The sequence below is a fragment of the Salarias fasciatus genome, chromosome 14, assembly GCF_902148845.1.
Source record: "Salarias fasciatus chromosome 14, fSalaFa1.1, whole genome shotgun sequence".
Classification (NCBI taxonomy): Eukaryota; Metazoa; Chordata; class Actinopteri; order Blenniiformes; family Blenniidae; genus Salarias; species Salarias fasciatus.
Window position 1 is genome coordinate 10,765,060 of NC_043758.1, and position 15,583 is coordinate 10,780,642.

At 43.4% G+C, this 15,583-nt stretch overlaps 1 protein-coding gene across 2 annotated transcripts in view; it reads left to right on the forward strand.

Moving 5' to 3' along the window:
* The first annotated feature begins 3,630 nt into the window (after positions 1-3,630).
* Positions 3,631-15,583, forward strand: part of sik2b (salt-inducible kinase 2b) — a 53,933-nt gene continuing 41,980 nt past the window's right edge. The window contains exons 1-2 of one of the 2 annotated variants that reach the window (XM_030107843.1): positions 3,631-3,837; positions 9,230-9,346. In XM_030107843.1, the coding sequence (XP_029963703.1) occupies positions 3,700-3,837; positions 9,230-9,346 (255 nt within the window). In that variant the 5' untranslated portion in view covers positions 3,631-3,699. The remainder of the gene's footprint in view (positions 3,838-9,229; positions 9,347-15,583) is intronic. The other variant, XM_030107844.1, reaches the window with a different exon arrangement.

The window sequence follows — 15,583 nt, forward strand, 5'->3', positions numbered from 1 at the left end:
GTGAAGTCAAAACATTTCAGTCACAAATTAAAGCTGCAAAATGGCATCAGTCAATCAAAATGTATTGCAAAGCACTTTTCATATAGAAGCAACACAAAGTACTGAACACAAACTAAACGCATTACAAAACAAACAAAAAAAACGAAAAAAACCAGTGAATCCATCCCTCCAACCCTCCAGATACAGTTACAACTACACACAAACGCACACATTCACCACTAACAGTAAGCACCATATATAAGTCATGTAAATGGCCTGAAAACTGTAACAGCCAACAGACAAACTGTAAATTCTAATGCTAACTTGATCAGTCAAGCTGAAATCATTCACAAAGTACATTTCTGTGCAAATTCCTAAAGCATTTGTGAAGTATTTGATATAGTCTGGCCATGGAGTGGATATCACTCCTGAACCATTTCAAATGGATCCTCTGAATGTGGAGGAGTAGCAGTTCTACTCTGACCCTTGCTGAGCGGTCAAGCCATTCACTTTGTCAGGAAGCATGAGACCTACCGCCGTGCAGAGAAAACATTTCAGTTACTTGTGTCCGCAATCTTATTCTTTTGGTCATGACCCAAATGTAATGGCTGTGGAGGAGCTTGAGGATGTAGGCTAGTAGCTAGGAATGTAAAAAAAAAAAAGAAGGCGATCGAGGAACTACATGGTGACAGATACTTTGGGCCTTTTCAATGGCCACATTTGACTCATGTTTGTAAAACACGAGGACAGTGATGGACTATTTCATACATACTGTTGTGTTAAGAGTTGTGTCGCTTTTAAGGTTATTGAATAAATGTTCACAGTTGTTTTATTCCTAAAATAATCAAATGAATGTCTCAGTAGAGCAAATACACAGTGAACTGAAAATTCAACAGTCTCAAAGCACTTTACATTACCTCACACACCAAAAGAGACACTGCAACGCAATGTGCTTGCGCACTATTGATAGTAAGTTGAGCCTCAATGTTTTGCCCAAGGACACTGTGGCATGTGTGCAGGATGAGGTGGAGGGTTGATCTAAGAATTTCAGGACTGACCCACTGTTGAGCGACTGAGAGGGGATCAGGTGAAGTTGCATGCGTTCTATTTCACTTGAATCCACTTGTGCGCTTTGTCTGAATTTCTGGCAATATATGCAAGTTTACCCTGAGCTTTGAGTTTTGAAGAGACAATGAGAAAATTGATGAACGTTAATGAGGCAGTTTAGCTTCTAAATTTGACACAGTAGATTATAACAAAGTGCAAATACAGAGAAGTCATGCCAGATTACTCATTTTGTAAACAATCCCAAACTAAACTCCCTCGCATTTTAACGTCATCAAATTTTGAGAGAAACAAAAGAACAAGAAGTTGCTGTTCAGTCCATTTTGACCATGTCGCTCTAGAGTGGTGTCATCCTTGTGTAAGGTTTCCTGTTTGGACCCTGATGCCAGAGAACAGGACGGTGCACACGGAAACACTCATGACAGAACTGTGCTGATCAAAGTAAAACCACAAAGCCAGCAGCTTTCCTGACTCCACCTGACGATGTGGGCAGCTCCGGCCTCCCTCTGATCTGACAATAAAGAGACCTTTTATGTGTGACTGAGTTGGATTAGGTCACAATGGATCCAACTGCAAAACTGATTTTCTTGTAAATGTCTAAAAATCACTCCTGAACTCACAAACCTGCTCACAAATCCCTGAGTTATTTCAAAGTGTGTCCTGAGTGAGCAGTCGGGTTGGTGTCTTGGAAAGATGTAGCGAGCCCAGAGAGGAGAGGCTGAGTGTGTTCTTGGAGAATGTTTGACAGGAAATGCCAAAAGCACATCTGGAACTCTTACATTCAGGAAGTCCATGCGTGACAGCAGAGGCCTTCGCAGCACTGCTCGGCCTGCCCGCTTAGCAATCTGCTCTCCTCTCTGTGAGACCGTCCCCTGACACGACACAAGAAAACCCACAGCTGGGTTTAAACGTGGCCTTCATCCAACTTTGATATTTTTGGGCTCAATACTTCCCACTTAATAATGATCCGGCTGTATTTTCATTTGGCTGACATTTGTGTGGGTGGGTGAATATATTTGTAACATTAAACGGGTGGGAATCATAGTTCTAAGAACAGCTTTGAACAGAAAACGTGGGTCTTGCGTCAATGTTCTACTTTTACCAAAAGATGGTGCTGTCGTGCAGCTGACTGAAGTGCCTTTGTGGCTGGTAAAATGTCTGGTTTTACATCAGGACTCTGCATTTTACATTATATAATGCTGTATATTTGATGCACCTTTTACATTTTATCATAGATTAAACTACGTATAGGCAGATATGCAGTGCAATGAAATGTATTTTTCTCGGAATGACTTAGAATCCTGCATATTGCTCTCTTTAATTGGTGGTGGTGGGCTCAACTGATCACAATGAATGCTGTCCATAAATTTGCATTGCTCTAAAAATAGATCACCATTACTTCTTTTAATTATTGAAATGTCACTGTTTGCACCGTGCATTTATTCTTACCATGTGAATGCTTTAACACAGTACACTTTACAGATTGCTGTTCATCCACCTTGTAATACCAGCAATATCTATTCAGCAGAGGTAAACAAACATGCAGGCAGTGTTTATTAAGAGGTGCCTTCAGCCTAAAGAACAGGGAGTCCTGGAAGTGATGCTGAGGCTTCTATAGAGCCCTTGACGTAATCGGGTCTCTGTGGGTTTACATCTAGAGGCTTAACGATCTGAAGCAAATTACAGCTGCATAGGATCTGTGCTTAGTTCTCCAAGATGTTTTAAAACTACTTTCATGCAGGTTCAAGTAAAATCTGTGTGCAGAAATAAATTTGTCCCCTTTGAAACCTTATTTTGCACTACCAGCCAGAACTGATAAACATTTTCTGAAACAATAATATCAAGTTAAGTCCACCCTTCTATTACTGCACAATTTTAAATCGTACAGTTTCTTGAAATGAAATGTAAGGGTTTAGGGGGGGTCAGACTCCCTTGGCCCACAGCTCTGAGCAGGTAAACGCAGCGGCTTCAGGCTCCAAACTCTCCTCCTCGGCCGCATTTTTCACCTGCAACCGACAAAAGCTCCAGGAACACCTGCGGGGCAAAACTTCAAAGTTACATATGCGTGCAATCAAGAAGAGCAGGCGAGCAAACAGATTTCAGAATAGCAATTTTACCGGTTGACGTAAGAGGTGGGTCTGGTTGTCTTGGCAACCAATTGGCACTGAAGTGTGGAGCGGCTCCGTAGCCCCGCCCCCTGTACAAATACCCCTATGGCTTTGACGTCAATACACGTCAACCAGAGAACATGATGCCTCTTTGCAAGTCAACTCGTGTGCGCTGTAGCTGATAGAGGCACCTCGAGCTGAAATATTATAGCTCCATTGTGCTGGATAGCGTGGTGTGACAGCCCCGGGGCTCAGCAAATGGCCTGCTTCGTATCGCAGCACTGACGGGAGAGTGTCGCCACATTGGCGCTTCAAGCTGGCGGGGCGACACAGAAATCAACTTTGTCTATTTTTAATGGACACGCTTCGAGCGGCGGCGGCGGCGGCGGCGGCAGGAGCGGCGGGCGGTTTGTTTTCCTTTCGTCTTTATCTGTAGCTGCTCAGGCAAGCCCGTGTGAGCCCCTCGTGTGTCCCCCTCCTCCTCCTCTCGGCTCGTCTGGCTACCTCTCCTACTCCTCTCCACACAAACAGTCCCATTTAGAACAGCATGGTCATGGCTGACAGTGTCCAAAAGCCGCAGATCCGGGGTCCCGTCCGAGTGGGCTTCTACGACATCGAGCGCACTTTAGGAAAGGGCAATTTCGCTGTCGTGAAATTGGCCCGGCACCGCATAACCAAGACCGAGGTGAGTGTGTCGGGGAACTAGTTAGCCTCAAAGCTAACTTAGGCTACTGTTCAGCTGGAGTTACATAACTTTTATGCACTAGTTGACACCCCAGACATGCACAGGAGGTAGAGGAGTGCTCTCCACATCATGCACGAATAGCAACTTAGATCTGATAGCTGTCCGGACACTTGCCCGCTCATAAAGTGCGAGGCGAGCAACAGCTGGTGTGTTTGAAATCCTGCACAGGTACAGGAGAGCAGTGGCTGTCTGCACGTTCACCCCCCTCCCAGCTCGCATCACTGCCAGTAAACAGCTCTGACCACCGGTGCTGCTGGGAAACGCAGACTGTAAACATGCATGCTTTCCTTTTCACGCCACACCGGCATCAGACACCTGCAGTCCACTCTTTGATAATGGTGACCCAGACGGTGCCGCCACAGTGTACCACCTCTTGAGTCTGTCTGTTGTAAACATCCCCACTTGCCCTATCTGGGGCATGCAGCATGGGTCGGTGGTCCCATTATGTAATCCAAATAATGATGTGATTTAGTGGTTTCTTGTCCCAGCAGTGCCGAGAGCTTTGTGAGGATAGAGCATGTAGATGCCAAGCCAGGGATCTGTAATTGGAAAGCACAGTGTTCTGCACGCATGCATGCAGACAAGAAATTCTCTGACACTGCTCTGGGGGTCTTCACTTGGCTCGAAGTGAGTTTAGTATTACAAACACTGCACGCTCTCAGGCGATGTTGCATGTGCACTGGGTGAACATGGGTTTGGATCTGTCTGAGTCTCATTACATCAGTGTTGTGCAGAAGGCTCTTGTTCAACCAGTACCACGAAGTGCCTAGACCTTGTATTGTAATGCTACAGACACAATGAATTTACTGTGATGAGCATTTCGTCTGCTGCTGCTGAAGAAGCTGGAGTGTCAGACATGCAAACATAGGTCAGGAGATTTGTGATAATATGGCTCACCAGTTAAATCTTTGATCTGTGAAGCTTTCAACACTTAGTCATTGTGCGTGAGGCCGTGAGCAATTGTCAGGTTCAGAAAAATGAATTTTTAGCACATCCAGACAATGCCCTTGGTAGGTTTAATGAATTCCAAGGCAAGAAAATGACTCTTAAGGCACTTACCGTGTTAATCTGGTTATTATAGCCAGTAAAGTGACGCAGGTATTACCAGGTCTAGCCAGGTAAGCTGCAACCGTAGAATGCTAACAGCCATGTGAATGCAGGTTTTAATTTCAGGCAAACACTACACCAGGTGATTTCACTGAGTGGTTCCAGTACTCGCTCAGTCAGGGTTCATCCATCTTCTTAGCCTTTTTTTTTTTTTTTTTTTTTTCTTTTCAACTCGGGGTCAGGGGCTGCTGGAGCAGTTCTCGACTGCTAGGTGAGAGTGCAAACCACCACACCGTTTGAATGAAAACACGCATGCAGTTGATCACTCTGACTACGGGAGTTAGTAGAGGTCACTCAGGGCTAGTGCAGCTGCTTGGCTCGGGCCGACCAGCGGTCAGAGCCAGACTGTTTGTCACAGTGGCCAAGGTCGGCTGGAAAGGCTGCCTATCAACTTAAATTTGATACCATCTGCTATGGAAATTTGTCAGGACACAAGAAATTTTACCCTGGATTGTCGTACGTGAAAGAAACCAGAGTTAGATGACACATGAAACAGCAGATCTGATGTGCTGGTGTTCTTTTTCCCAGACAGGTAGATCTCCTGTGTGCTTAGCCTACTTTCTCTATCTATGGAACCTGCATGTTATACTGACCCATTCATCCCATTATGTACACACTGCAGCTTGTGGGTTTACACACTGCTGGCCCATTCCCATGTGGTCCTGTCTGTCATCTCAGCAGGGTGCACAGTCTGATTAGAGCATTGTCCTGCCCTTCTGCTTTCATTACTTTGCGTATCAGCTAAATTCCTCCTTTATTGTCCTCAAGTGACCCCGTACCAGAGGAGTCAAAAACTTTTACGCTGTATATGTGTGTTTTGGCATTGTTGCCTGTGTCATCAGTTGTCTGGAATATGTTTATTACATATTATGTTGTTCAGTTGTGTCAAACATATGGATCGTGGGCCAAAAGCCCCCACCCCCACATTGGAAACTCTGGGATGAATTCTTGGGGAGAAAAAACAAACAACAAAAAACAATGCTGTTACTAACACTAGGCACGTTTACATGGACCACGTATAAGCGGATTGTAGGTGGAGCTGATTGTAAAATGTGTCATGTAAAGGACCGAGTGGATCCGCTTCACTTGGAGCGGATTGTAATTTGGAACCGATTGTATGAGGTGGTCTACGCCGATCGACAATCCGCTCCGTGTCCTTTATAAACGAGCCTGACAGCGGAGCGGATTGAACTGGGGGAGTGTTTGTTCTGCGCATGCGTTCACTCATAGGTAGTGATGTGTGACGTGCCAGTAAAGGAGAAGCAGCACAGTCAAAAAGCCAGCAGAGAACGCCACGGTGGTTGAAAAACATTTTTTTAGTAAAAAACCCCGACAGAAAAAACATTGGAGAGGCGAGATGGAACCAAATCGCGCAATAGCGAATTGTATAAAGAGCTCTATAGCAGAATACAAGCGATCGCCGGCTCGTGTTATGGATTAACTGGTTCCCGTGTTAACAAATGAAGGCGGAGGTCTGTGTAAACACAGGCTGATTACAGTAGTTGTTAAAGTAAGACTCACAAATTACTTTAAACGTATACACTCACTGTAACTGTCGATAACCGACGTTCGCCAGAACGACTACCTGTTTCAATCATGTATTGGTCACAAGTTAACACGGGCACTAGTTAATTCGAAACATCGACACGCGGAGCAGCGCTCACAACGAGACGTGCTGCTCGGCGCAGCGGTGCAGCAGCTAGGGGAGCAGCCGCTCCTTCAGCAGCGTATCATGGACTTTTGGGACATTATTTGAGCAGATATCAGCAGATAAAAACACTCTGCTTGGCGCTGAGGACTGCTGCTGCGGAGCTAAAGACCTACAAGTTCCTCGTGAGACTTTGTGCGCATGTCACAGGGCGCAGTATAATCCGCTTCACCCAGGGTCTTTGTAAACGAGGATTCATTGTGGATCGCTTTGCATGCTGTACATGTATACACTCCGTTTAATACGATTGTTTACAATCGGATTGAAAAAAACACCCATGTAAACTGGGCCATTCAGTCAGAATCGCACTGTTTTAGTGAGAGTAGCAGACACAACACAGCACTCAGCCCCAAGCCGAGAGACCAATTATGCAGCAGTGAAAGGCAGTAGCTACCCGAAGTGGCTCTCGCGTCAAAGTCAAACCATAATGATGAATTTGTCAAAGCTTGCAGGCTAAAAGCAGCAGAAAACATGTGCCCTTGCAGGTGTCAGACTTAGCCTGAAGAACTGAGGAGAAGCGCTGCGACAGACAGGTGTGAATGTGAGTGTGCACGGTTGTTTGTCTCTGTGTTGGCTCTGCGACAGACTGGCGAACTGTCCAGGGTGGACCCCGTCCTCACCCATAAGCAACTGGGATTGGCTCCAGCACCCCGCGGCCCTGAAAAGGATAAGCGGCTTAAGAAAATGAATAAAATAGTGCTTTAAAGTTCTTCTTCGATCAGGATTTAATCAATGTGGACTTTGTCCTCATAATGCACTTGCACCTCTTCCAACTAAAACAAAGTGAAACACTTCAGTTGTTGTTGGTTGGAGGATAGCATACTATTATTTTACTGGTCCAGTCCTCTCCAAAACAAATTGGACTGTATCTGTCATCTTTGACCACCTTGCAATATTCAGTTACTGCGCCAGAGAGTGTTGATTTAATGCCCTCTCACTGTAACTAGACTGCCATTAAAAGATTTGGATTTCTTCACAGGATTAAATACCAAACTCTACACCTGTCTGTACCGTGGCAAATGGGATAATAATGGACAATGAGAAACGTATCAAAACACTCATTACTGCTCATCTGTAAATGCTAACCACAAATATCCCAGAGGTGGCTCAAAATAGGTGACCGACTTCTGTTTCAGTGAACTAAACCTAAAGTCACGTTCCCAAAGAAAACTGCAGCCCCTCTACTTATCTCAGTGATACCATTGCACTGACACAGTCCACACAGAGTGTGTAAACACAAAAAAATGCAGGGGTCACTGAGCAGAAAACGTTGGGACTGATTGAAACATTACTGCAACGTACCGTTGCATCAGCAAGCTATGCCAGTCCATGCAACTACACTTTTCTGGTAGAATATTTGAACAGAGTTAATGTGTCGTTTATCTGATAGGCATAATAGATGTTAAAATAACTTAGATAAGATTCCAGAGTGACGTCCTTTTTCAGATTGTTATAAATCACTGTGCAGTTTTATGCTAAAGCCTCAGTTGCGTGGATGTAAAGTAAAACTCACCCTTCTGTCTTCTGCTATTTTTTTCTTGTGAGATTGGATATTTTCAGCTATTATCATTAAAAAATAAAAATACTTAATTGTTCAGTTTATATGGTATGATTTAACTGGAAATTAACTTTTTGAGCATAGTCAAATTTTCGTGATACCGATCTTCTTTCCTGTGTTCCGATTGGCCCAAAATCCATTGAGAATTATGTTAGCCGCAAACAAGACAAACAATCCCATGTATCTAGCAAGAGCCAGAGGCTTTTTAGTCATTTTTGGCTAAAAATGGTTGAAACGATTGGATATCAAATTAGTTACCGATTCACTGTCTTTTTTTTTTTCATCAGTTATCAAATAACAAGATTGTTTCAGCTCACCAGTGCCTGAATGAAGAAGTATTGTGTTTAACACAGTGGTGTTTTATGCCAGTTTGTTAGCATCATCTAACAGCGGTGTGATTTCTGAGAAGCGAGGTCTCCTGTTGTTTACTCCTCCAGCTTGGCTCACAGATGCTTGGAACACTTCGGCTCACACTGATGAAATGTTGTTTATGAGACAGTCTGAAGGAGAGATGTTAATATTATCTTGTTATCTTACTGGACACCATTTATCAAAAAGTCAAGACTTGTTGAGGTTTTGAGTGCGCAATTTACATGTGTCGGTGCAGGTGTTCGTGTGTCTGCATGTGTCCAGTACGGCATGTGTTTACTTCTGCCGTACTTTAATGGGATGGATCGTCAAGGCTCGGATCTAACACTGTTTGTGAAGGTTTCAGCAAAGTTATCTTAAAGTATTTATCTCGTGTCTGGAATAACGACTAGAAAGGAGTACACTGTTTTTTTCTCTTGTTCCAAGGGGATACAATTGCTATGTTTTTCAATGTCTGTGTGCCTGAGAGAAGGGTTTTGTTATTGCCCATCCAGTCTAATGAGCCCTCCCAACGACTGTATTGTATGTTATTAAGAAAGCGACTGTTTACACTTGTTTTTTTTTTTTTTGATGCTTGGTTTGTCATGCAGGTGGCCATTAAGATCATCGACAAGACCCAACTGGATGCTGTCAACCTGGAGAAGATTTACAGAGAGGTTCAGATCATGAAAATGCTGGACCACCCTCACATCATTAAGCTCTACCAGGTCAGTGGTTTGCTCCCTGCTGCCGACAGTAGGATCGCTTTCTATGCAGCCCAGATGTGAACAAAATGAACCCTCCTTTTTCTAAGGTGTTGCTTTCCTCTCCCTTCTTTCATTAATTTAACCGCTGTGTGGTTTAACGTGGTCTCTTGTGCACTTCATATCAGTTTCAAAGAGAAATATGTTCACTTGTTATTGTTCTAAGTTGAAAGTCTGCAGAGATAAATGATTTAATCTGCTTTTTTTCCTTTCTTTGTCATCAGTGTTTCTGTGTTTCAGTCTCTTCTGTGACAAGCTCTGTCAGCCGTGAAGTTATGAGTGCTTGCACGTAGCTTATCCAATCCCAGCCAATCCCAGTACACCTCTGAACATCATTCCTCACTGTACCTTTGTCAACACGTGTTTTAATCAATCTACAGTGTTTTCTGTAATTTACTGTATCACATGCAGGAGGTTTTTCTTGTCTTTAAACTCTTTTTGTGGGGGCTCTGGATCCCCGATGATTCACTTCCTCAAGATTCAGTTGCCTTTTATATGAATACAGCACTAATTGTTCGGCCAAATAATACTTTTTTGTACGCAGTGTTGTAGAGTATGAATAAAAAGCAACACAATAAATGTGTTGTCATGAGAGTTAAGAGCTCACCATCGGCTATCTTCACTCCTCCTAAAAAGCTACTCTGATCCTGCCATCAGAGGTCCTTTTCTGTTATATGTAGTTCTATCTGTCTATGCCATGACTTTCAATCTCCGGAAGAGCGTTTTTTAAAAAAGAAGTTCTCATTAACACAAACGGTGCATTAAGACCGGGCGTGGATGAGTTGGATGGAGATGGTTCTGGATGATGTGAGCTTTTGATTGGCAGGGATTGTTTTTATATGTCTGTCATTTATTAGGTTTTGTACCTCAAATTTTTAAATATTTTCATTGCTGTGATGGAGATTTTAAATAATGAACCCCTTCAATATAGTGTGACATTTGTTACTTGTTCAATTTTTCCAAAGGAAAAGCTTGTTTGAACGTGATGAAGTGATATCACCGCCATGATGTGGTTTTCCAATCAAGCATACTATTTTAAAAAATCAGGCAGAATTTTTATGCTACTTGACCTGTAATGACTAATTCTCTCTTAAGGACCAAATAGCATGTGGGCTGGTTTTCGATTGTATCATTTCTTTTCACAGATCCACAATCAATGCAATGCTTTGTGATTCACCGATGGAGACTCAAGGGAATGATAAAATTATCCAGTCCTAGTGTTGACCTACCAGTTATATAAGCACCATTTTAACCTGAGGGTTGCTGGTTTGAATACCAGAACTGTAAAAAGAAAGGGGGAAAAAAATGCAGGTGGAGAAAGTGAAAGCCACCATTTGTTCTCTCTCTCATCAGCACAGCTGCAGGCCCCTGAGCAAGGCTGATAACTCTAACCGCTCTTTAGGTGCTGCACTGTGGAGCTCATGTCTCATGCTTGTTCTACTTAAGGTAACTATGAATGAGCTGGGTTAAATAGAGGGATAACTTCTAGTAGTTTTGTTCATGCATGGATAACTGAATCCTTTCTTAAAAAGAATACAATAATGAGGTGCGCAGGAGGAAGGTGCCGTCTCTTCAGAACTTGTTTTAAGATGGACAAAAACCAGACAGCCTTATAGTTCAAGTTTGACTGTTGGATCCAGACTGTAGTCAAAGTTTATTTTTTGCGAAACTGCTCCCTTGGTCAGATCTGGTCTCTGAGAGAGCAGCGGTGGGACTGTCATGTAACAGACACAATGTGATCTCCCTGGGAAGGAGGATTGCGTTTGCACAACTGGGTTTTGTGGAGCGGAATTCATCGCCGCTCGTTGTTGATCATCTTTCCAGGTATTTAAGCAGTCGGGGTGTTGAAGCGCACAGCCAATTCAGGTCGTTTTCTAATGCATTGGCAAACAACCGCTGCCTAGCCGAAACTGCCACTATTGGATAGTGAAAGATATGAGAACATAGTTAATGACTGACCAACTCTTTGTGCTCTTTGCTTCTCTGCATGTGCTGAGCACTATGTGAATTTGCTGGCAGAATGTTGTTATTATTATTATTGTTATTATTATTAAGAAAAACTTATTTTTTAACAACATAAAGTGATGTTGGTTCAAGATTCCATAACAGATATGAATTTATCTGAAGTCGTTTATTGTTAGTCACCGACTGAAGATGGGAAAATGTAGTTTAGGCAATAGTATATAATTTCATTATCAGTTGTTTTAAGCATGAAAATGTGTTTAACTTTGGAGCACAGTGTCAGTATTCAGTATTCACTATCCACCCTCAGCATGTGGCTCAGTAGGTAGACCAGGTTGTTTTCCAATCCTAAAATTGGTGATTCAATATCTCATCATACAGTGACCATGTGTGTAAGAGTCTCCGAGCGAGACGTCAATCGCTAAGTTGTTCTCAGTGGTGTCAGAGCACCTGACACGGGACCTGTCGCTGTTTGTGTGTACATGGGTGAACATGACTGATCATTTAAAGTTTGTCAAGATTGCTGAAGCGGTAAAAATCATTGTATGAGTAAACCATTTATAATAGCACAGCTAGCGAGCTCAACTGAAGTACTTTTGTGGCCGTGACAACTTTTGAGGTTGGAGACATGGAGACCAAACAGACCCTGATTCAGGCCTCCAGAGCACAGCTGGAACCAGAGGCTTCCCGGTGGCTCTTGCCGCTGGTGGACACCAGTAGTCCAGGGGTCTATCGCTCTGAAAAAAGAGGCTTTTAGGGTTGCTGGCATCTAAAATGGCGTGGAGGTTATGGAAGGGGAATTTCATTTGTCTTCAAGGAGGTTCTGGACATCCATCCTGCAACTCAAGAGTAGTCAAATGAGTCTGGCTGGGGAGTTTGACAGTCCAGTCTATATGTTTTTTTGTGGACTATGAGAAGGCTTACAACCATGTCTCCTTTAATGTCTTGAGGGAGGTACAGAGGCAGTATGCAGTTTTCAGACTCCTGCCACAAACTATCTGGTGTCTGTACTTCCTGTGTGTATCAACACTGCTTCTGACTTTCTGCTTTTGATTTGTGGACTGTTCCCATTAGGTACATCCTATACTCCAGGGTAGTCAGACTCCATCTGATTGGCCAGTGATGTTGACATGCAGAACATGAATGCATAGTGCATGAAAACATACTGTATAATTTATTCAAGTTCAGTCAATTCTTTGCAATATGTACATCGTGAATTCCGATATTACAAGGATTGTAATTTTGCAGGATACAGTGCAACCCAAATTTGGACCACATTTCTTTCTCAAAACCTTGAATAACATTTAAAGATGTGAAAAACTATCATGGGTAATTCCATAGCACAGGCAGTGATTTAGACATTTGTTTACCCAGTGTGCTTTAAACATGTGGAGGCAGAGGCTCAAAAATATGGACGCCCAAGTGCAGTGTTGATATTTTTGGTTTAAACGCTTGGTTTTCATGTGTGTTGGGAATTTTTTTCAGGCAAGATCGATTTCAGTACAGCATCAGTGAATGATAACTTGGTTATTCTCTAAGAATAAACACAGACATGCAATATGTAGTTAAAATATTGGACTGTAAATAGTGATCTTTTCTTATTTGCTCATAAAAAGTAATCTGACATTTTGCAAGAGACAAGTACAGATTTAAATAAAGTTATAATGGCTAAAGTCACTTCAACTGCAACCGGATTTAATCCACCACATTATTTCCATTGTCAAACATTTCTTGACGAACAGAAAAACATGAAAAGATTTAAATATTTGCCATCGCCCAGCATGGGGATGAAACTATTTTGTCGTCTAAAAGCTGGACCAATGGTGGGGCTGTCATTTTTTTTTTTCATTCGCCTCAGTTGGGCTTTCAAATTATTTCACTAGGCCCAGTCAGTGGGCAGCTTCAGCCTGGAGAGTCATTGGGCTCACAAAAAAAAGAACGGCCGGAAAACGTTGGCTGTGAAGTAATCCTGCTGCATGCTGACGACTGGAAAGAGCTCATTGTCACAGTGAATAGCATGAAGTGTTCTCAATATGTTTAAAGAAATAAATCCCAGAAATGTCAACTCCCTTATGTGGCCTTGGCACCTTTACAGTAGTTGAGTGCATGTCCAGGTATATAACAGTAAATTCACATACATTTTTCAAGACTCGCCAAAGTGTATTCAATAGAAGGATTTGCTGTGGTTGTTGCACCTTTGTGTTATTTTAAGGTAAAAAAGAAGTTTAGCCTTCCTGTCACTGTGATAGCTGCTGGCTGTCACCAAAAAATGATGATGCTCTTTTATTATATAAGGCTTTTGGTCCTTTAATTTTGTCAAGGGAGAGTAAATGAGCGTTCATTATCATTACACAACCAAGTTGCACCGTTCCAGCTTTCTGCTGTGTTATTTTGGTTCGTATCATTATTTCCAACGGCCCATCCATCCAATCAGCTCTGGTCAATTAGCGATTTCCTTTCCAGTGTCATAAACTCCGGTTGGGCCTGTGGCCCAGAGGAAAGCAGAGCTAATGAAGATGTACAGAGATACAAACTAACCAACCGTGGACCTCAGTCTAGTTTGTAATGCGCTGTGTGGCACGTCCCTTGACCTCAGTCTGCCTACATTTTTAGAAGTTCTTCTTTCTACTCACTTCTTCATTCCTAAGCTCTTTGTTTTTGTTTTTTTTTAAGTTTCTATTGGACAAAATGTTTACTTTGAGATATGTAACACTCCTCTTGAATCAATTATTCATCAAATTTATTTTCTACAGACCTTTGTCACACTCCTGCTCTTTGACTGAGGGCAGTTAGTGAATGCTAGGCTTAAAGATGTTTCATAAGTTTATAAGATATGATCGTCAAAGGCTTTTGGAATAACAGAATCACATAGCTATTCCTGTGGTAATGATATGCTTGAGAAATTTCTGGTAAACTACACAATCTATCTTTGTAAATATGAATTTAAAATCAGAAGATAATGAAAATCACAAAAAAATGAGGAAAGTGTCATTCATGAGTCGGTGACAGAGTCAAAGCTGTGCAGTTGTGTGTCGAAGTGAGTATGAGATTTGTAAGTCTCCAGCTTTGTGCTTGTGTAGGTTTCATGTTATGTTTCAGGCTTCTAGAGGAAGTGCCTGCTGCCTGTCAGCTGGTGTGAGCGGATAATCGGGGTCATCCATGTTGATTCAACAGAGGCATCCAAGTTTAGCTTCTCAGTGTTGCGTCATATTTAATAGATAACATATTTGTGCGTGCAAAAAATTATGCACATTCCTAGTTGGTATTTTTTTCTAAATTACTTCTGATTTGACTTTTCTTGTGCCAGTGCCCAATAAGACAGTGTTTCACTGTTCTTACTGAATACTTGTAAGTTTATTGTTCTACAGTCTCAGTAATTGTCCTGACATTTCCTCATTGCTGCATGTTTGCGAAGTTAGTTTTTTTAAAAAAATCCATCCATCCATCCATTTTCTACCGCTTATCCGGGGCCGGGTCGCGGGGGCAGCAGTCTCAGCAGGGATGCCCAGACTTCCCTGTCCCCAGACACTTCCTCCAGCTCCTCTGGGAGGATCCCGAGGCGTTCCCAGGCCAGCCGAGAGACATAGTCTCTCCAGCGTGTCCTGGGTCTTCCCCGGGGTCTCCTCCCAGTGGGACATGCCCGGAACACCTCCCTAGGGAGGCGTCCAGGAGGCATCCTAAACAGATGTCCGAGCCACCTCAGCTGGTTCCTCTCGATGTGGAGGAGTAGCGGCTCTACTCCGAGCTCCTCCCTGGTGACTGAGCTCCTCACCCTATCTCTAAGGGAGCGCCCAGCCACCCTACGGAGGAAGCTCATTTCGGCCGCTTGTATCCGGGATTTTGTCCTTTCGGTCATGACCCAAAGCTCATGACCATAGGTGAGGGTGGGAACGTAGATTGACCGGTAAATCGAGAGCTTCGCCTTTCGGCTCAGCTCCTTCTTCACCACGACGGACCGATACAACGACCGCATCACTGCAGCCGCTGCACCGATCCGCCTGTCAATCTCACGCTCCATCCGTCCCCCACTCGTGAACAAGACCCCAAGATACTTGAACTCCTCCACTTGGGCTAGGGTCTCTCCACCAACCTGGAGGGGGCAAGCCACCTTCCTCCGGTCGAGGACCATGGCCTCGGATTTGGAGGTGCTAATCCTCATCCCTGCCGCTTCACACTCGGCTGCGAACCGCCCCAGTGCATGCTGTAGGTCCGGGTTCGATGAAGCCAACAGGACAACAT